This window comes from Halichoerus grypus, chromosome 1 (assembly GCF_964656455.1).
Source record: "Halichoerus grypus chromosome 1, mHalGry1.hap1.1, whole genome shotgun sequence".
NCBI classification, from domain to species: Eukaryota; Metazoa; Chordata; class Mammalia; order Carnivora; family Phocidae; genus Halichoerus; species Halichoerus grypus.
In genome coordinates this window covers 205781225-205804020 of record NC_135712.1, presented here as the reverse complement: position 1 = coordinate 205804020, position 22796 = coordinate 205781225, and the positions used below count along the sequence as shown (strand labels likewise).

General features: G+C 40.7%; 1 protein-coding gene and 1 pseudogene across 1 annotated transcript; both read right to left on the bottom strand.

Moving 5' to 3' along the window:
* Positions 1 to 545: 545 nt before the first annotated feature.
* LOC118533694 (olfactory receptor 7A17-like) lies at positions 546 to 5924 on the bottom strand. Its single transcript, XM_078059372.1, has 2 exons — positions 5809 to 5924; positions 546 to 1491 (listed from the first exon to the last, which is right to left on the bottom strand). The coding sequence occupies exons 1-2, from the start codon at positions 5922 to 5924 to the stop codon at positions 546 to 548; spliced, it is 1062 nt and encodes a 353-aa protein (XP_077915498.1).
* A 1581-nt stretch (positions 5925 to 7505) lies between these two features.
* LOC118533666 (olfactory receptor 7C1-like) lies at positions 7506 to 11354 on the bottom strand (annotated as a pseudogene).
* Between the last annotated feature and the right edge of the window lie 11442 nt (positions 11355 to 22796).

Sequence of the window (22796 nt, the reverse complement as noted above, 5' to 3'; positions counted from 1 at the left end):
ATTTGAAATGAAATTAGCCCGGTGATGGGTATTAAGGAGGGCACGTACTGCATGGAGCACTGGGTGTTATACGAAAACAATGAATCGTGGATCACTACATCAAAAACTGATGATGTATTGTATGGTGACTAACATAACATAATAAAATAAAATTTTAAAAAAATAAAAAATAAAATAAAATAAAAATTGTAGTATATCTTCTGTTGCTGGAAAAAAAAAAGAAATGAAATTAGTTTGAAGAAACTGAACTTGCCCCATGTAAGATACAGAAATTTCCAGGCACTTGTAACTGAAGTTTGGGGAAAACATTGGAACATATGAAAACGGACAAAGTGGAATACTGTCTACATCAGATAGAACAGAAGGTTAAAAAGTGAGTTACTTAAATGTGTGGAAAAGTTGAATTCAAACAATTGGAAATTCCAGGAAATAAATAGATGGTGCAGATTCCACTTTCGTAGTCAGATCGAAAAATAGCAGTTCCTGGCTCTGAGGCTGTGAGCCTGCAATCATGGACCCTTCTTCAGCCCCAGGATGATGGGCCCTCACATCACTGGAACCCCAATGATTCTTTTCAGAGCCCTCTTTATGTCTCTGTTCCTCAGGCTGTAGATGAAGGGGTTCAGCATGGGCGTGACCACCGTGTACATCACCGAGGCTACTGCACTTGCATGGGAGCTCTGGGGAGCAGCAGAGCTAAGGTACACTCCTAGGCCTGTACAATAAAATAAGGAGACAACTGAGAGGTGAGATGCACAGGTGGAAAACGCTTTGTACTTGCCCTGAGCTGATGAGATCCCAAGTATGGAGGAAACAATCTTAGAGTAAGAGTAAAGGATCCCAGTGAGGGGAGCTCCCCCCAGCAGCACAGTTGCAAAATACATCACCATGGTATTAAGAGAGGTGTCAGAACAGGCAAGTTGGATCATCTGATGGAGTTCACAAAAAAAGTGGGAGATTTCCACAGCTGAACAGAAGGAAAGCTGCAACACTGTCAAGCTTTCTAATAAGGAATTTAGGACACTCATCACCCAGACCACCAGAACGAGCAGTACATAGTAGGAAGGTTTCATGATAACCGTGTAGCGCAGGGGGTGACAGATGGCCACAAACCTGTCATAGGCCATCACAGTCAGGAGAAAGTCATCAAATCCAGCAAAGAGTATGAAAAAGTACATCTGCGTGAGGCAGCCTGCATAGGTTATGACTTTGCTCTGAGCCTGGATGTTCCACAGCATCTTGGGGACTGTGGTGGAGGTGAAACAGATGTCTACAAAGGACAGGTTGGAGAGGAAGAAGTACATGGGGGTGTGGAGATGGGAGTCTGAGCTGATGGCCAGGATGATGAGCAGGTTTCCAAACACAGTGATCAGGTACATGGAGAGAAAAAGCCCAAAAATGACTGGCTGCAATTCCGGTTTCTCTGATAATCCCAGAAGAAGAAACTCTGAAATTCCTGAATCATTTCCTGGTTCCACATGGTGGAGGTGACTACCAGGAAACAAAAAATAACATGATTAATTTTCTCAATAATGAACATTACAAGTATCATTGAAATTCTATTTTTATTTTACATTCACAAAGTCAATATCCATAGTTTTCTATAGAAATTGTCCCCTGTCAGGAACCCCCATCCCAGCTCTGAATAGGAATGGGCATCCCACACATGGCCTTTCCCCCAAGTACTCATGTATTTTATACTTTTAATGAGAAACTCTGTCACACGTTTGAGGAATAAACTTGAGTACTGACTAACCTCCAGGCAAAGAATATAGGTGTCAGGAAACAAGTCTGCACAGTTTAGTGAGAGAGAAGATAAGCAGATAAAAGATCAGATAGCATGTCAGAAGGTGACCTGTGCTATGAAGAAAAAGCCAGTAAATGGAAAGAGTGCATGGAGGTGTTATTTTTTACTGGTTGCTTGGGTAGGCCAGCACACATTTTTTTATTTAAATTCAATTAGCCAACTTATTAGTTTCAGATGTAGTGTTCAATAATTTATCCTTTGCGTATAACACCCAGTGCTCATCACAACACATGCCCTCCTTAATACCCATCACCAATTACCCCATCCCCCCACCCACCTCCCCTCCAGCAACCCTAAGTTTGTTTCCTAGAGTCAAGAGTCTCTCATGGTTTTTCTCCTTCTCTGATGACTTCCCATTCAGGTTTCCCTCCCTTCCCCTATGATCCAATGCGCTGTTTCTTATATTCCACATATGAGTGAAACCAGCACACATTTACACAGAGGCCTCAGGAAGAGACAGAAGGAGACACAAGGCTATCTGAGGAAGTGTGTGCCCATCAGAGGGAACAACCCTGCAAAGGCTCTCAGAAAAGACTTGCTTTTTTCAAAATTAATTTTTAAAAAAATTTGAGTGTGGTTGACTCACAATGTTACGTCAGTTTTGGGTGTATTTGAGTGATTCAGCAAGTTTAAACGTTACACCTGTGGAGCTTCCATCTGTCACCACACAACGTCATATAATATCACTGACTATATTCCCTAGGCTGTGCCTTTTATTCCTGTGACTCATTCATTCCTTAACTGGAAGCCATATCTCCCACTCCCCTTCACCATTCTGCTTTTCATTTGTTCATTTATTGGTTGAAAAATCACTCTTCTCGCCTCCAGCCACAATAATAAGGCAAACAGGGATACAAGGCAAGCTGCTGATATCAGACTGTCTTTCCCCAAAAAATGTAAAACGGCATCCAAATTCCAGGAGCTAAGTCTCCTATGAGCATGTAATCATGGGTCTCCATTTTAATAGGATCATTTTGTGTCCAGTAGTTAAAGAAACAAAAAATCAGTTCCAAAATCTTTGAGGAAGAAAAAGAGGGAGAAAGATCTAATAAGCTCAGGTGGCCCCTAGAGATGGTGAGGAGGAGCAAACGTCCTTAGTTCTGGCAACACTCCAACCCCAGTTACAGCACCTTGATGCCCAGAACAATAAAGCAGCAAGAAGCAATTTCTCCAAAAGAAAAAGTAGGGATGTCTTTACGTTATCAAGACATCTGACCCACTGAACATCCCACCAGAATAACAAGTAAAGGGAAGACACCCACAATTCACAAAAAGAAATACACACATTACAACAAAAGTGGGGGGTTTTAAAAGATTATTTGCTTAAAAAAAAAAAACTTTTCTAAACGATGTAAAATGCAAAAGTTTTATAATCAGAAACTTGGGTTTTGAATTTTGGATCTATGTATATTTGCTATTTGAATTTGGAGGGCCAACCAAACTGTCCTAAATGTTAAGATCCTCCCCCAAATAGGTCTCGAGGTGTCCATCCTCCTAACGTGGTTGACAGATTTAGTGAATATATGGAAAGACCTTAGCCTAGTTCCCACCTGTTGATAATGAATGCTTATCACTGGTGATGAGATCTGGCTAATTTTTCTTCTTTCAATGTCCCCATCGCTTCCCAACCTCTTGGGTCCCCAATTCCACAGCCTTATTTCAGTCCCTTGTCATCTCTACATCTACCACAGGGGGGCGCCCTCTAGCCAATATTCACATTTACCCAGAGAGCTCTTTCTATATTGCAGTTAAGTTACTGTCCAACTCTCCACCTTAACCCTTTCCAGGTGACTCCCCACTGGAGCCTGAACCCCAAATTCCATAGCTTCCAGCTCTTGGCTGGCCTCCCCTGATCCACCCACCAGCTTCCCACTCACGCTGCCTCACACACATCGATCTCACAAACATTGAACCTGAGTTGTAGCTTCACCTGAAGCCCCAGTCTCCAGGCTGAGCCGCCCTACACCTGCTGCCCTGATCTATTTGGGATTATTCACCATCTCTCTATCTTCAAAATCCCATCGCCTCTTTCAGACTGCAAAGAGTCATCTCCTTCATGAATTTGTTTTTGCTTTGTTTTGTTTTTTAACATTCCCCCAGAAAAAGGACAATTTCTCTTGCAACAATTTAGATGGAGGGATTATCACTTTGTAACTTTTATTTAATTCCATGTATATTTCCCTGCAAGACTGAGAGTGCGCTGGGGCATGTTATACAAACTCCTACCCTTTACCCCAGACATATTTTGGTTGGGAACAATAGGAGTAAATAAATTTTCATGAAGGAATGAGAGAATCTGTGCTCAGTGATGAGAGAGAGAACAGAAGCAGGGAGCTACTAGCACAGGAATGGAGGACCTGGGAGAGAAATGTTTTCCATATTCTGAGATTGGAAACATTTGTGGGGTCAGACTGTGGTTTTGCAAGAATATAATACAGTAGAATAAATAAGGCACAATAGAAAATATCAGAGTGCATCATATGCAGTCAGGGGGCATAGCAAATCATTTCATGGTTTTCCTCCTTGAGCCATATGACTGACTGATAGATTTGACCACTCACAATTTATAATCTCTCACACTAGCTACCAAATAGATCTGCACATACATACAAGAATTAAACAGCAAATGGCAAATTTGGCTTAAACGTTTGTAATTATTTGGTTGAAAGAATGCAATCAAAAAAAAAAAAGAAGAAGAAAGAAAGAAAAAAAATGATTCAGCAAGAACAACACATAAACAAAAACAAGAATAAGAACCCTCATACCCCAGGATATAGAGCAAAGAACTTGCACAGATAATTTGCCATAGATAAAGTAAATGGCTAATAAACCCCAGAATATATTCTGCCTCCAGGTAATGAAATGAGTGCAAAATAAAGCCCTTTAGAATAAGCCTGTTTATGTTTTAAATAAACTTTTTAAGTGAATACCTAATGTGAGAGAGGATTCTGTGAAATGTATGTCTCAAGAACAGCAGTTGCAAGTAGTGCCTGCCTCCATTGGACTGGATCTTTTTAATGAATACAAATTTGGTCCAATATACCCCATCCTAAATATTTTTTATTTTTATTTTTTTAAAGATTTACTCATTTATTTGAGAGACAGAGAGAGAGAGAGAGTGCAATCAAGGGGAGGAGTAGAGGGAAAGGTAAAAAAAAAGAATCTCAAACAGACCCCCCCCACTGAACAGAGACCTGGCACAGGATTTGATCCCTGGAACCAGAGATCATGACCTGAGTCAAAACCAAGAGCCAGAAGCTTACTGACTGAGCCACCTAGGAGCCCAGTAAAAGTATTTTATAAATGCCCTCACTGCTCTGCACCCACCTCCATCCCTAATAGTCTATTTTCATATTCCCCCTTACTGCAAATCTCCTTGGAAGTGTTCACAGTTTCCTAAAGAGAATGCCTCCCATTCCTTCTTTAGTCTCATCCAACTGGACTTTATTCCCACCACTTAATTATCTACAGTAATCCTTGTATTGCCAAGTTCACAGACATTTCTTCTTTTTTATTAACATATAATGTATTATTTGTTTCAGGGGTACCGGTCTATGATTCTTCAGTCTTACACAATTCACAGCGCTCACCATAGCACATACCCTCCCCAATGTCCATCACCCAGCCCCACCATCCCTCCCACCCCCGTCCCCTCCAGCAACCCTCAGTTTGTTTCCTGAGATTAAGAGTCTCTTATGGTTTGTTTCCCTCTCTGGTTTCATCTTGTTTCATTCTTCCCTCCCTTCCCCTATGATCCTCTATCTTGTTCCTCAAATTCCTCGTATCAGTGAGATCATATGATAATTGCCTTTCTCTGATTTCTTTTTTTAACATATTAAATAAATTGACTAGAAATGAATGAGTTCACCACACCAACAAACACAATGATCACTTGGCTCCAAGCTAGGCTGAATAGGCTGTCAGGTGACCTCAGGTAAAAACTTTCTTCTTCCATTTTCTCTGAACCTTTCCTGAAATACCTGCTGAGCTTTGAGACTCACCGGGATGGGGTCTCTGAGAGGAAGGTCTCCATGTGGAGGTCTGAATCCCCCCGGATAGTTGGTGATGGAGACCAAAGCTCTGTTTCCAGACAAGACAGCAGGAAGGCGTGAAGCATGGGTCCCCCAGCAGATGTAGGAATCCAAATGCAAAAACCGTATCTCCTCAAGCTCAAGGTTGAATATGTCCAGGGGCTGCATAAGAGATATTTACAACTCCTTATGTTTGCTATTATCTGTTCCCTGTCCCTGTTCATTAGACACTTTTCCCATTATTACTCCAACCTTTGAGCACATCTCCTCATGGGAACTTATCTGAACAGAATAGAATTTTTTCCTGTACATTCTTGTTCCCAAGAGACCAGGTTAGAATTCAAGTGCATCCAATGCTTATTACACCTCCCTGAACTTGCCTGGCTTCCAGAGCTCTAACATTGAAACTTTCCACAGCCCTGAGTGAAAGTTTTTTTCCAAATCTAAGACTGAGGAACCTGTCTTGACCATGCCCCTTGGGTCTCCAAAACGTTGACTCCTGGTGGGAGCACAACTCCTGATAGCTCTAGAAAATTGCTCTTCCTTCTTCAACAAGCAAGAGTGTGTTCCTTTGCTATAAAACCATGGATACAACAATCCTTTTGTTCATAATTCCTTTGACAAATCAATTAAGAGCTTAGTGATTTTAATACAGGTTAAAAGTTGACATTTAGTCCTTCACTTTTAAAAGAGTTGGGAGTATAAACAATGCATTTAGACCACTTAAGGGACCATGGGCTAAGCTTAGAATCTTATATGGATGGCCTCATTTATTTTGTGCAAAAGACATTCTATGATGACCATAAAATGATGAGCCTCGTTGCACATTTGTAGAAATGTGACTTGGAAGGGTTGAGTGATCGACCCAGAATTATGAACTGGGTCATTATGAACTGATGTGCTTTGACTTGAATGCAACAAGATAAGCCAGGGGTTCTCAACCAGGGATGATTTTGCCTCCAGAGGACACTTGAAAATATCTGGAGTAATTTTTGACTGTCATAGCATGGGAAGTGTTGCTGCTAATTTGGCATATCTGGGGTGGCCCAGAGGTTCTGCGTTTGTAACTAAATCCCAGTCATTGATGTTACCTTGTGTGTTAAGGCTGTGGTCCAGTGTCAGAGTCAGGTGTGTTCTTCTTCTCCCAGAACCCCCCCCACCCACCTCAGATCTGACCTTAGGTGGTCAAACAAGTTTACAGGTGTCACTTTTCCCTCATGACAGAAAATGAACCTTTCAAGCCTTTGTTCCCTTATCTGTAAACTGGAGAAATTCCATCTAAGGATTCAGTCTGAGAGGTTAGTAATATTTTAGAGCTCACAGGAAATTCCCTGGCACAGAGTTGGTGTTCCATCCACAGGGACTATAGTGACCATCTAAGTTCCACATTTCCTAAGCTCATTATGACACCAAAAAAGGTCTCCTTTAGGACAGGAATTAAGTCCAGGATTCCTCTGCCTCAGTTTTCTGGGTGGGTTGGGAATGAAGTGGGTGTCACTGGCAGCATCCCACACAGGTGGGGAAAACAGGTGCTCACTCACACACTCACATTCATCCACAGGAGAATCCCCTGGCCAAGAAGATCTCCTGTGGCACTGAGTGTGCTGCCTTAGGATATAGGGTATGTGGGTAAAGTGTAATTGTTCCTCTTACTCTCTTCAGTGTGTTCAATGCTGGCTGTATTTTGCTCCAATTTTAGGCTTGAGTTTCTTCATCGGACCCCTGTACTTCCACGAAGGTACTGTCACCCATGAGCTATCGTCAAAAATGGTGCCCTTGGGGAAAAGATGTGAGAAAACTCCTATTTCACCATTTTGAGGATTTTTTTTTTTTTCATTAGGAAAATACATGTTTTCCTAGACGCTCCACTAAGAGATTTCAGCTAACATACATTTGGGCAAATTTGTGTCATGTGGTATATTAGGCAGAATGATGGCCTTCCAAAAATGTCCACATCCCAATCCCCAGAACCTGTGAAAATACTAGGTTACAAGAGAAAAGGAATTAAAGTTATTGAAGGAATGAGGATTGCTAATAACCTGGCTTTAAAATAGTTTATCTGGGATTATTTGGATAAAGCCATTGTAATCACAAGGGTCCGTGAATGGATAAAGGAGGCAGCAATAAGAGTCTGAGAGATAAGACATGAGAAAGACTCAGCCAGCATGCAGGCATTGAAGATGGAGGGCAGGGCCATAGGACAAGGGATGCAGGCAGTCTCTAAAAGCTGGAGAAGGCAAGAAAGTGGGTTACCCCTTAGAGTCTCCAGGAGGGAGTGCAGCCCTGCAGACAACTTGATTTTTATCCCAGGGACACCGATTTTTGGACTTCTGATCTCCAGAACTGTTAAGTTAATACCTTGTGCTCTTTTTAAGCCACTAAGTCTGGGATCACTGGTTTCTACAGCAACAGGAAGCAAAGGCACATGATCACTCCTATACTGATGTTTTAATCTGAGTATATTGCCACCCCTATCAAATCAGCGTCCTGCTCCTAGGAAAAGCAGAGAATAAATATTGGAAGGTAACCTAGCCTCTGTTCATGATTAAAATGTGCAGTAAACTTCCGTTTATCAAAACATTGTGAAATTGGCTTAAACCTATTGGTGTCAAGACAGGAGAATAAGAAAACACAAATCCTATTAAGAAAAAGCTGTTATATTATAAAAGTGGAATCAAAATCAATGAGGAAAGCAAGGCTTTGGAAATAAATGGTGCTTGGATAGTTTGTTATTAGTCAGAAGTAAAATAACATTAAATTTCTATCTTTTTTTTTATTCTTTGTAGAAATCCACCTTTTCTTTTTTTTAATATTATTATGTTATGTTAGTCACCATACAACACATCATTAGTTTTTGATGTAGTGATCCACAATTCATTGTTTTTAAATTTCTATCTTAATGCCAACCACTTTTTGGCATTGAGTGAATTTGTAGAAAAATAAAATGACTAAAATGAACCTGTAGAAAAAATATAAAACTGCAGTGGACTTCTAAAAGAAAGATTAAATTAATCCTCTGAACATAAACCAGATGGAAGTAAAAGAATTGAGAACAATAATTGATGGATTCCAGCACATGAAAACCTACAGGTCCAACAATAAAGAAAATTTAAAAATAAGTATAAATCTAAGAAAAATATTTACAACACATTGGCTTTTACAAATATAAAGGGTAACCATGTAAAAACTTATTTTAAACCAATGAGAATAAAAATACCTAAGATGAGAAATGATCTAAGGGTGCAAATGAAAAATATAGGAAGAATACATGTGAATAAACATATAAATGCAAAAACGTGCTAAGCTTTGTAACAATCAAATGAAGTGAAATTATAATATTAAGGAAACCATAATAAATATCAGTGCAGAACATTTCTGAGCTGGGGAGCTGACTTCTAGAAATGCACATTTATGTGTTATGGGTTAAACTGTTATTATAATAAAATTTGGCTGGAGGCAAAATAACCTGATGCCTGAGAGAGCATCTGAACCAGGCAGCCCTCCACAGACCTCAGAAGGGGTGAGCCTTTTCACCACAGCCTTGACCTTGAGTGAGTCAGCTAGATACCATAAGCTCCACCTCCTCCATAACAATAGGGGAATGATACTAATCACATAAGTATTATTGGAAAACTTAAATTAGATAATGTGTATAAACACTTAATCAGTACTGGTAGAGTGCTATTATTACTTTTTGTTATCAAGATCCATAACAATAACCAAATTTCTTGAGGCACCTGTGTAGCTCAGTTAACTGACTGACTCTTGATCTCAGCTCAGGTGATGATCACAGGGTTCTGAGTTCAAGCCCTACCTTGGGTCCTCCCGGGACCTACTAAAAACAAACAAACAAAACAAAACAAAACCAAAACACCAAATTTGTTTTCTAGCTCAAAAGTTTTCATTAAATCAATACCTTTCATGTTCTGGTCCTGACTGTATTTAACCACCCACACATCTATTTTTCACTCAGCAAAAATTCACTGACCATAAACTCCATCCTGAGAACTATAGTAAGCACTGCAGTTTCAAAGATAAGAGAGAGTTCTAAAATTCAAGGAATCTATATTGTGGATGAGCAGAGAAATTTAATAAAGTTGATGTGACTGTATGGAAAGTGAATCAGATCAGGAAAAAGGGGGAAAGTCAGATCTTTGAGTTGATTTTATTCACATGACCTGAGAAAACATTTCTGTAAGTGAGTTTTCAGGACATTTCCAAAATAGGCACACATTGCATCACTCTGAGTATGGATATTAACTACATGAGATTTGACTTATTTTTTTTTTTTAAGAAATCCAAACGATTACCGAAGATTATTGAGAAAATACCAGGTTGTAGTCACACCAAATGAAAATGACTGGTTATAAAGTGAAAGGGGGAACCCAGGATATAACCTGAAGAAAAATAGAGAAGACAAATAGAAGACAAGAAGAAAAATAGAGAAGACAAGGAAGACCCAAGGAGAGAACTGCTTTAAAATGTGTACACCTGGGAAAAAATAAAAATAGTGAGATGAAGGAAGCCAGGATCTCTGGGCCTCCATATTGTGGGCCCAGCTACTCAGGAGAGTCCTATAATGGTTCTGACGCTGAGAGGCACCACCCTGCCAAGGAGCCTGCTCAGGGCCCCCTTCATGTCCCTCAAGCTGTAGATGAAGGGGTTCAGCATGTGGGTGACAATGGTGTACATCACCGAGGCCACCAGACTCATCCTAGAGGACGAAGTCCCTGCAGAAGTGAGGTCAACCCCAAGGCCTGTGCCATAGAACAAGGAGAGCACAGAGAGGTGAGACCCACATGTGGAAAAGGCTTTGTTTTGCCCACAGCTGAGGAAATGCTGGGTATGGAAGAAACAATTTGATAGTAAGAAGGAAGTATTCCATGGAAAGGAATCAAGGCCACACTCCCAGTTGCAGAATACACCACTATGTTATTGATGAGGGTGTCAGAATAGACAAGCTTCAGGACTTGAGGAAGATCACAAAAAAAGTGTAGGATTTCCATGTTTGTGCAGAAGGACAGCCTCAAAGACATCAAAGTCTCCAACAGGGAGCCCAGGACACTGATGCACCAGGATTCCAAGGTCAGCAGCCCACAGAGCTGGGGGTTTATGATGACCGAGTAGTTCAGGGGGTGACACATGGCCACAAAATGGTCATAGGCTATCACGGTCAGGAGAAAGACGTCCCACACAGCAAAGAGTATGAGGAAATGAATCTGCGTGAGGCAGCCTTCATAGGTTATGACTGCTCTGAGTCTGGATGTTCAGCAGCATCTTGAAGACGGGGTGGAGGTGAAACAGATGTCAACAAAGGACAGGTTGGTGAGGAAGAAGTCCATGGGCTTGTGGAGGTGGGAGTCTGAGCAGATGGCCAGGATGATGAGCAGGTTCTCAGTGAACGTGACCAAGTATATGGACAGGAACAACCCTAAGAGCATGAATGGAACCTCGGACTTCGCTCAAAATCCCAGGAGGAGAAACTCTGAAGTATGTGTTTGATTTCCTGATTCCATGTGGATGAAAGAACGAGCAGGAAAGGGAAAAAATCAGCATCCAATGACCATCACATGGACAGCACAGAAATGTGATTGCCTTTAATTTCCAGTGAATGGATTAATAAAGTACTACCCTGTTAAAATTGCCTTGGGTGGGGAATTTGAAATGCTTCCATCCTTCCCTCTGCTGCCACTGCCATCTGGAAATGTAGTCCTAGTTCCAAAGCAGTTGTGCCCCTTATAGCCTGGCTACTCAGAGTGTGGTCCGTGGACCAGCAGGAGCAGCATTGCCCAGAGCTTCTCTGAATGCAGAGTCCCAGGCCACATTCAGACTTGCTGAATCAGAATCCACATTGTGACAAGATCATGGGGGATTTCCCTGCTCGTTCATGACTGAGTAGTGCTGGTCTAGAACATCTGTGGGTTTCAGTCCTTCACCTTTCATCTCCTCACTTTCATTTTCCTCTATACCATCCCTCAAACTTCCTTACTTAATATGTAGGCAAAATAGGAGCTCAATAATTAGGGCTGTTTTCCGCCATCTGTGTAGATGTAATACTGTTTATACGTTAGTCTTAACTATTCCAAACACTGTGTATGAATCCTGTATTTAGTTTTTCAAAGCAAATATTTATAAATTTCATAATGATTTCCATTGCTTCTGTGACCCAGATTATATTATATTATTTTGCATGGTCATTTCTGACACACTGTTCTTTGTCATTGGAAAGTCAGACATTATGCCTTCTCTCTTTTATCTTTGAGTAGAATTTCTTTAAATATCATTCTTGAAAGTAAATAAGCACCACATATTATGCTGATGTTATATTTGGGCATGTTTTGTTTTTAAAGTTAGGATCAGAAATCCTGCACATTTCATGACTCCAAGTCAAGGCTCTTCTTACTCTGCAAGGCTGCCTCAGGCAGTCAGTGCTTCACAGATAAGAGGAATGGTGAACACTGGAATAAAGCAGGACCCGAGAGGTAAGCAGACATATGGGAGTGTCGTTTCCTGCTGCAGGAGGAGAGGGGCCCTGAAATGATGCTCTGAGAAGAGAAGCAAGAAGAACTGAGAAGGAATGAGGAGCAAGAATCCACTTCAAGACAGGTAAGATGGTGGAAGAGTAGGGGACCTTGTTTCATCTGGTCCCTTGAATTCAGCAGGGTATCTATCAGACCATTCTGAACACCCATGAATTCAGCTGAGATGTAAGAAAACATATCTGGAGCTCTACAGGAAGAAAAGCAGCTGCTTTTTGCAAGGTAGGAGGTGTGGAGACATGAATCTGTGGGGAGATATCGGAAGAGAGACGGAGCGGGGTAGGGAGCCTCCATAAGCTGGCTGGTGGAAAGTGATATAGCCCCAGAGGGCAAAATGAGAACCCTAAGAAATCTGCTCCAGTGAGAGACACCCCTTTCTGAAAGGGGCTCAGGAGATGAAAAGGGCAGAATTCTAAGGTGGGTCCGTGCAGTCTCAGGATCCCAGGAGTCACAGAAGGAGCCAGGCTGCCTGAGCCAGTAGAGTGCCCAAGCAGTGGAGCACAGAAACTTGTTGCAGGAAGCAAGCCCAGGAAGGGACTTTCAGCTTGGGTCACCATAAACCACAAACATGGCTGGTTGGGTGACAGCTCTCCCCTGAGCATGCTGATAAGGACTAGAATGCGCTATCTGCCATCTCCCAGGAGGCGCAAAACAGGGGTGCCCATGACCAGGCAACAGCTCTCAGGGCAGCGGCCCCAGAAAGGACAGTAGGGCGAAAGTCAGCCATCCCCCAGAATGGCGGAATGAGGAATGAGTGTACACACACACACACACACACACACACACACACACACAAGAGCCAGCCGGTGACCACTTTCAGCCCCACTGCACACAAAGGGCTGTGACGTGGGTCCCTCAACTCCTTCCCTGGAGGATTGCTGTGGGCACACACCACAGGAGTCTGCTGAGTTTGGCACACACAAAAATGAAGACTGTTTGACCCAGAGGGTTTACTGAAGAAGGGGTGACTGGGATCTTTCAGATCTGGGGCCGGATATTGGGCCACAGCCATTTTTATTCTGATCCTCTAAAGAGCAGCGGAAAGCCTTCAGGGAAAAAAAGCCACACAGAGGACCAACTTACACTGAGTCCAGCCTCCTGGCAACAGGCTGTGCAACTCTTACCAGGAAAAGATACCTGAGAACCAGCACAGCAGGCCCCTCCCCCAGAACACAAACTGGAAGATCATATGCAAACTACTTTATGGATCACAAGACTGTAAAACTCCAGTGCCAGGGGAATAGTATATAGAACTGGAGGTTTTTTCTCATGATTTGTTGATCTTAAGTCCAAAATTTTCCATTTCCTTTTTTTCTTTTTTCTCATTTCAACTAGTTTCTTATTTTACCAAATCCATGTTTTTAAGTCGCTTTTTAACTTTTATTTGTTACATCTACATTTTATAGATATATGCTTCATTTTTGGCCTTTTTCACTCTATTCAATTTTAGGTATATACAGAAGTTTTATATATAATTATATATATAAGTTTTTATTTCTTTGAAATTTTGGGAGGTAGTGTCTTCTAAGACACAGACCAAAGTATACTCAGGAACAAGTGGATCACCCTGCTTTGTCCACCTTATGAGATTATAGCCCCCCATCCCCTTTTTTCTTCTTCTTCTTTTTTTCATTCTCTTTTTCTTTTTCATTCTGTTTTACATTGATTTTGTTTGCTGTCTTGTTTTGGTTTCTGACAACTTCGGATTTCTCTAGTGTGTATTTTGTTTGGGACATGGTTGATATTTTGGATTCTGCTCACCCATTCTTCTCTGGGCAAAATGACTAGAAGGAGGAACTCACAACAAAAGAAAGAAGCAGACGTAATATCTCTGCCACAAATCTAATCGATATGGATATCAGTAAGATGTCAGAGATGAAATTCAGGATAGCAATTATAAAGTTAATAGCTGGGCTTGGTAAAAGTGTATAAGACAGTAGAGAATCTCTACGTGCAGAAATGAGATCTAATCAGGCTGAAATTTAAAATGCTATAACTGATATGCAGTCTAAAGTGGATGCTCTAACAGCTAGAGTCAATGAGGCAGAAGAGAGAGTAAGTGATCTAGAGGACAGGATGATGGAAAAGAAGGAAGCTAAGGAAAAGAGAGAGAAAAAAAAACTACTAGCCCAAGATGACAGGCTTGGAGAATTTAATGATGCATTGAAAAGAACCAATGTCAGAATCATTGGGATCCAAGAGTGGGTGGAAAGAGAGAGAAGGCTAAAAGGTATATTTGAGCAAATCATGACTGAGAACTTCCCTAATCTGGGGAAGGAAACAAGCATTCATGTCCAAGAGGCAGAGAGGACACCTCCCAAAATCAATAAAATCAAATCAATGCCCCATCATATAAGTGAAGCTTGCAAGTTTTAGAGAAAAAGAGAATCCTGAGAGCAGTTCAAGACAGGGGTTTTCTTGGGGTGCCTGAGTGGCTCAGTCATTAAGCATCTGCCTTCGGCTCGGGTCATGATCCCAGAATCCTGGGATCGAGCCCTGCATCAGGCTCCCTGCTCAGTGGGAAGCCTGCTTCTCCCTCTCCCACTCCCCCTGTTTGTGTTCCCTCTCTTGCTGTCAAATAAATAAATAAAATCTTAAAAAAAAAAAAAAAAAAAAAGACAGGGGGTTCCTTACCTACAGAGAGGGGAATATCAGATTAACATCAGCCCTGTCCACAGAAACCTGGCAAGCCAGAAAAGGCTGGCAAAATATATTCAGGGTACTAAATGAGAAAAACATGCAGCCAAGAATACTTTATCCAGCAAGGCTGTCATTCAGAATGGAACTAGATATGAAGAGTTTCCAGGACAGACAGAAAGTAAAAGAATATGTTAACCACCAAGGCACCCCTGCAAGAAATATTAAGGGGGATACTGTAAGCAAAAAGAGACCCAAAGGGTCACATAGATCAGAAAGTGACAGAAGCAATCTACAGAAACAGGGACTTTACAGGCAATAAAATGGCACTAAAATCATCTTTTTTTTTTTTACTGTGTTCAGTTACCCAGCGTATAGTACATCATAAGTTTTTGTCATAGTGTTCAACGATTCATTAGTTGCCTATAACATCCAGTGCTCATCCCAACACGTGCCCTCCTTAATGCCCATCACCTGGTTACCCCATCCCCCCTCCTCCATCCTTTCTGTAAACTTCAGTTTGTTTCCCATAGTCCAGAGACCCTAATGGTTTTTCTCCCTCTCTAATTTCTTACAATTCAGTTTTTCCTCCCATCCCCTGTGGTCCTCCACACTATTCCTTATGTTACACATATGAGCGAAACCGTAGGATAGTTGTCTTTCTCTGCTTGACTTATTTCACTTAGGATAATACCCTCCAGTTCCATCCACGTCGATGCAAATGGTAGGTATTCATCCTTTCTGATGGCTGAGTAATATTCCATTGTATATATGGACCACATCTTCTTTATCCATTCATCTGTTGAAGGGCATCTCGGCTCCTTCCACAGTTTGGCTATTGTGGACATTGCTGCTATGAACATTGGGATGAATGTGCCCCTTCTTTTTACTACATCTGTATCTTTGGGGTAAATACCTAGTAGTGCAATTGCTGGGTCATAGGGTAGCTCTAATTTTAACATCTTGAGTAAACTCCATACTGTTTTTCAGAGTGACTGTACCAGCTTGCATATCCACCAACAGTGTAAGAGGGTTCCCCTTTCTCCATAACCTCGCCAACATTCGTTGTTTCTTGTCTTGTTAATTTCTGCCATTCTAACTGGTGTAAGGTGGTATCTCAATGCGGTTTTAATTTGTATTTCCCTGATGACTAGTGATGTTGAACATTTTTCATGTGTCTGTTAGCCATTTGTACGTCTTCTTTGGAGAAGTGTCTGTTCATGTCTTCTGCCATTTCTTGACTGGATTACATGTTTTTTGGGTGTTGAGTTTGAGAAGTTCTTTATAGATCCTGGATATCAGCCCTTTATCTGTTATGTCATTTGCAAATATCTTCTCCATTCCATGGATTGACTCTTAGCTTTGTTGACTGTTTCCTTTGCTGTGCAGAAGCTTTTTAACTTGATGAAGTCCCAAAAGTTCATTTTTGCTTTTCTTTCCCTTGTCTTTAGAGACGTGTCCTGCAAGAAGTTGCTGTGGCCAATGTCAAAGAGGTTACTGCCTATATTCTCCTCTAGGATTTTCATGGATTCCGGTCTCACATTGAGGTCTTTCATCCATTTTGAGTTTATCTTTGTGTACTGGGTAAGAGAATGGTTAGCTTCATTCTTCTGCATGGGGTTGTCCAGTTTTCCCAGCACCATTTATTGAAGAGACTGTCTTTTTTCCATTGGATGTTCTTTCCTGCTTGTCGAGATTAATTGACCATAGAGTTGAGCGTCCATTTCTGGGCTCTCTATTCTGTTCCATTGATCTATATGCCTGTTTTTGTGCCAAAACCATACAGACTTGATGACTACAGCTTTGTAATATAGCTTGAAGTCAGGCATTGTGATGCCCCCAGCTTTAGTTTTCTTTTTCAACATTCCTCTGGTGATTCTGGTTTTTTTCTGATTCCATACAAATTTTAGGATTGTTTGTTCCAGCTCTGTGAAAAATGTCAATGTTATTTCAGATAGGGATTGCATTGAAAGTGTAAATTGCTCTGGGCAGCATAGATATTTTAATGATGTTTATTCTTCGAATCCATGAACATGGAATGATCCATCTCTTTGTGGCTTCCTCAATTTCTTCTTCTACTTCAATAGGATTTCAATACTGAATATCCTTATCTAAGAGAATATAAATGAATAAGATCCAAGGCTGAATTAATTTCTCTTGAACAAAGTATTATTGGATAAACATCTGGATTTGATTTTTATTGTGGTTGCAACAAATTACCATACTGCTGTCTTAAAACAAATCAATTTATTTTCTGATAGTTCTGGAAGTCAGAAGTCTGAAATAGGTCTCCCTGGGCTAAATTCACTCTGTCTGCATAGAAGAGTTCATTCTGGAGGTCTGGGGAGAATAGGTTTGCTTGCCTATTCCTGCTTTAGAGCCACCTATACCCTCTGGCTCATGTACCCTCCCTTTATCTTCAAAGCCAGCAAAATAGTATCTCAAAATCTCTCTCTGACTCCAAATCTTCTGCCTCCCTCTTCTACAATTGGAGGACTCTTGTGATCTATTTAGCCCAACTGGATAACCAGAATAACTTTTTCCTAGGGTCAGATGACTAGCAATGTTAATACTATTTGCAACCTTAATTCTCCCTTGCCATGACACAAGACATAACCAAAGATTCTGTAGATTAAGATGTGGAGATATTTTGGGGACATTATTCTGCCTACTAAAAGTCTTTTTGAGAGGTATATTTGATGTCAACTCAGGAGCCCTCACTTTGAAGAATCAAACACAGAATTTATTTCAGACTCCAGGCTGAGTACCTAGACATTCCTCTCCAAACCACACATGAAGAGGATCACATGGCTTATTTATTAACATCACCCCAAAACTGTAAATGGTGAATGTTTACAATTTTACCACTTTATACCCCAGAATGATGTTTACCATTTTACTTAAGTACTAAAGTGGTACTTACCACTTTACCATTAAATGATGTTTACCATTTTAACACTTTACACCCCAAAAGTATAAATGGTAAAGTGAACCCTCAACTAAATAAATTCAGTATCATCTCAAGGTTAAGGGAAAGCATAAGGAGGTTTGACCTCTGGAAGACAGGCAAGTTCATGAGAATGAGGAATACAAAACTGGATTCACCTGACTTCTAATCTGGTCTCCCAGGAACAGAGTCTCAGCAGGAAAATTGTCCTTTCTGTCCAGACCAGTGGCCTACTGGGAATGGAATGTGCCAAGGTAGGAGTAACAATGGGAAAAGTGCTTAATGAGCAGATATACAGAGCTTTAAATATCTCCTCTACTGCAGAACTTCAGCAGAACTTAAGCATGTTGAACCTTGAATTGGCCAGGACCTGGTTGTTATGGTTTTGTGTTCCTAAGTCTGGCTGGGGGACCCATGCTTCACTCCTTCTTGCTCTCCTGTCTGGGAACAGAGCTTCAGTCTCCATCATCAACTATCTAGGGATAAATTCAGGCCTCCACACAGAGACTTTCATCTTATACACCCCTCCCAGGTGAGTCTCAGAGCTCAACAGGTATTTCAGGAAAGGATCAGAGAGAATGGAAGTTGATAACTTTTATCTGAGGTCACCTGAGGCTAGGTAGACTCATTTATAATTATTTATGTAATGTGTTCATAAGAGAAGTGTCCATTAGACTCAGCAATACAGGCATCATCGTTGACGATACATGGTGGGAATGGAAGTCCAGTTGGATGCAACAGAGGAAGGAAATGGGGGACATAAAGTGGTTCCAGTGAAATGAGAACATATTGAGTTTTGCAGCTAAGGGGAGTAGGAAAACAGAGTATTAGCTTGGAGGCATGTGCAGTGAACTTTTTAAGATGTGGTGGTTTTGAGCATGTTCTTTATTTATAGAAAGCCCCAGGCCCATTCAGGTAGCTATTCCCTTGCAACAGCATATCTTGAGACATACATTTCTCAGCATCTTTTCTCACAGTGAGTATTTACATGAAAACTTGTGTTTCAAATGCAAAAAGGGGTATGCTAACTAGCTTTACTTTGTAATACTTCATTACCAAGAGGCGTGGAAACGATGGAGACATTTGTGAGATAGAAGAAAAAACTCAGTCAAATCTCTTCACCTGTGATAATCATTCATCTACTCACAGGAAGGAACTATATTATAAGCTTTTTACTTATACTGATGAATGCTGTCTGCCACCCTAGGAGTATGGATACTGCTATCCCCACTATTTGAGTAAGGATATTCATCTCTCCCAAGTTCAAACGGCATATATGTGGTAGATCTGACATTCAAAACCTGATTTTCTGATTCCAAAAGTTTTGCATTTATTTTTTTTAATTTTATTTTATTATGTTATGTTAGTCACCATACAATACATCATTAGTTTTTGATGTAGTGATCCACAATTCATTGTTTTCGTATAATACCCAGTGCTTTAAAGCATTCAGAAAAGTCTTTTATTATTTCATCTTTAAAAATCCCCTTCTATTATCCTACATTGTATATTTTCTGTTGTAATTTGCAGGTTTATTCCCTTTGCACTTTTTTCTAGAGGGATATTCAATCAGTAAAATGTCTTGACATCATAAAAATACCACTCCTTTCTTGTTTAGATACATTATTTTTGCCTGCTTTGTTAATTATTCTGGGCAGCAAGGGGATGTGGACTGGGGCTGGAATGCTGCCAGAACCAGGGAAGCTTTCTGCTCATCAGTCTCTCAGGGACCCCCTGAGCTTATTAGATCATTTTTACCCTTCGCGTCCATTTCTTTCCTCTCTGTGCTTTTGGAACTGCTTTTTTATGTTTCTTTAAATACAGGACACAAGGTGATCGTATGAAAATGGAGCCCATGTTTCCATGTCCGTGGGGGGCTTACAAACTAGAATTTAAGTACTATTTACACATTCGTCAGGGAAAAGGTAATCTGATGTTGACAGCTTGCCTTGTACCATTTATTTCAACATTATTGTGGCTGGGGGTGAGGAAAGCATGATAGTAACACAGTGCCAGGAGGCCAGAGTTCACTGTATGTGTGTGGTTATGTGTGTGCTGGTGCGAGTGTGCACGTGTGTGTGTGCATGTACGTGTGTGTGGCTGCATGAGCGGTCCTCAGAGAAAAGGTACCCAAGTTCATATGTTCCAATATGGAACCCTTAAATGCCAAAATGTTAAGCAACAGACGGAAATAAGGAAGGGATCTATCTCTATTTAAAGAATACTTTGGAAAAAAATCAATAGAATATAAAGAACACCATGTGAAGGAAGACTCCCCGTGTCTTGAAATTCCATCAGTGGTATGAAAGCCAACTCCTTCTTCACCACTCTTTGCCACCACCTCTCATCTCTCTCCCTCTTGCTCATTCCCTCACCAAACTGACTTCATACTGAGATTTGCATATCTGAGGTAAGTGCCTTCTGCAGGGGCTTTGCTGTGTTTTCCCTGCTGGGCACACACCTACCCCAGATATCCTCCTGCCTCCTGCTTAGTCTTTTGTTGAAGCCTCTATTAAAATGTGATCTTTTTTGCAGGTCTTCCTGAACTCCTTTAAAACTAAGCACCCTTCTCATCCATTCCTTTTTACAATGACTTTTTTTCCTTCATAGCACCTGTCACCATCTGACATGGTATATGATTTTTTAATCTTATATATATATTCCTTCTCCATCATTGGATTGTAAGGACTTTTTTTCTCTAAGTTTTTATTTAAATACTAGTTAGTTAACATTAGTTTTAGGTGTATAATTTAGTGATTCAGCACTTCCATACAACAGCGGATGCTCATCTCAAGAGCCCTCCTTAATCCCCATCATCAATTTCACTCATCGCCCACCAACCTCCCCTCCAGCAACCTTGAGTATGTTCTCTATACTTAAGAGTCTGTTTCCTGGTTTGCCTCTCTTTTTTCCCTCACTATGTTCACTTTTTTGTTTCTTATATTCCACATGTTTCTTATATATATGAATGAAATCATATGGTATTTGATCATATGGTATTTGGCTTTCTTGGACTGACTTATTTCGCTTAGCATAGTATACACTCTAGCTCCATCCACATCATTGCAAATGCAAGATTTCATACATTTGATGGTGGAGTGATAATTCCATTGTATATGTATATGCCACATCTTCTTCATCCATTCAACAGTCGATGGACATTTGGGCTCTCTCCATAGTTGACTATGTTGAAAATGCTGCTATTATCATCAGGGTGCATGTACTCCTTCAAGCTACTATTTTTGTTTCCTTTGAGTTAATACATAGCAGTGCAAACTACAGAATGTGGAATATATTTGCCTGTCATATATCTGGTAAAGGGTTCGTATCCAAAATATATAAAGAACTTATCAAACTCAACACCTAAAAACAAATAATCCATTTATGAAAAAGGCAGAAGACATGAATAGATATTTTCCAAAGAAGACATACAGATGGCTCACAGACACAAGAAAAGATATTCAACATCATTCACTATCAGGGAAATACACATCAAAGCCACAATGAGATATCACCTCACACCAGTTAGAATAGCTAAAATTAACAACTAGGAAGCAACAGGTGTTGTCAAGGATGCAGAGGAAGGGGAACCATCTTGCATTGTTGGCGGGAATGAAAACTGATACAGCCACTCTGGAAAACAGTATGGAGGTTCTTCAAAAAGTTGAAAATAGAGCTACCATACAATCCAGCAATTGCACTACTGGGTATTTACCCAAAGGATGTATGGATGTTTCTCTCTCAGCACCTTATGCTCTTTGTCTAGAAAATGTCAGTTCTCATCATATATTCTTCAAAGGCAGGAAGGCATTTCTCATTAAAACTGTAATACATGCCTTCTTAGGGAAAAGGCTGAATGGACAGGAATTCCTAATCAGAGATATCAGGTAATTTCCCTTAAGTGGGATCAGATCTATACAAAAAGTATATATTTCTTTCTTTTTCTTGATAGCAAAATATGAATTGTAGAATATCACTCTGTTAATAGTGCCCATTTGCTCCAAATCAAAACTGCAATGCTGTATCACCTCACAGCTGTCAGAATGGCTAAAATCAACAACACAAGAAACAACAGTTGATAAGGATGTGGAGAAAGGGGAACCCTTTGCCCTGACAGTGTTGTTACAAGGTTGCAGGGTTCTTGTCTCATGGAGTCAAAGAATGAATCTCATGGACACAAAAATATGAAGTAAAGTGGAAGTTTATTAAGGGAAGTAAGAACAGAAAGGAAAGGGGAAAAAAGCTCTCTAGAGTGAGAGGGGTCTGGAATGGGTTGACACTAAAGGCTTTTATGGTCAGTCTTTTATAGAAAATTGACCAGGGAACTTGGTAAATATCTCATCTATAAGATTTAAGACAAACAAAGTGAATTTGTAACTATCATGTGAATATCTCATCTATATTTGGGACAAACAAGGTGGATTCCTTACTTCCCTTCTCTCTGGTTAATATCTTGTCTATAACATTTCTCTGCATCTGGGATTTCTGTGAGCCTGGTTAAGTAGCCCTGCAGGAGCCTAGTCAGAGCATTCAGGGGCCTCCTACCTCTCCCTGCCTATACCTTAACCCTTTCCTTACTCAGGGGGAATGCAAACTGGTGGAACCACTTTGCAAAACAGTATAGAGGTTCCTCATAAAGTGAAAAAAATAGGGATGCCTGGGTGGCTCAGTCAGTTAAGCATCTGCCTTTGGCTCAGGGTCCTGGGATCCAGTATCACATCAGGCTCCCTGCCCAGCGGGGATCCTGCTACTCACTCTCCCTCTACCCCTCCCCCTCCTTGTGTGTGAGCTCGCTCTCTCTCTCTCAAAACAAATAAATAAAATCTTTTTTTTAA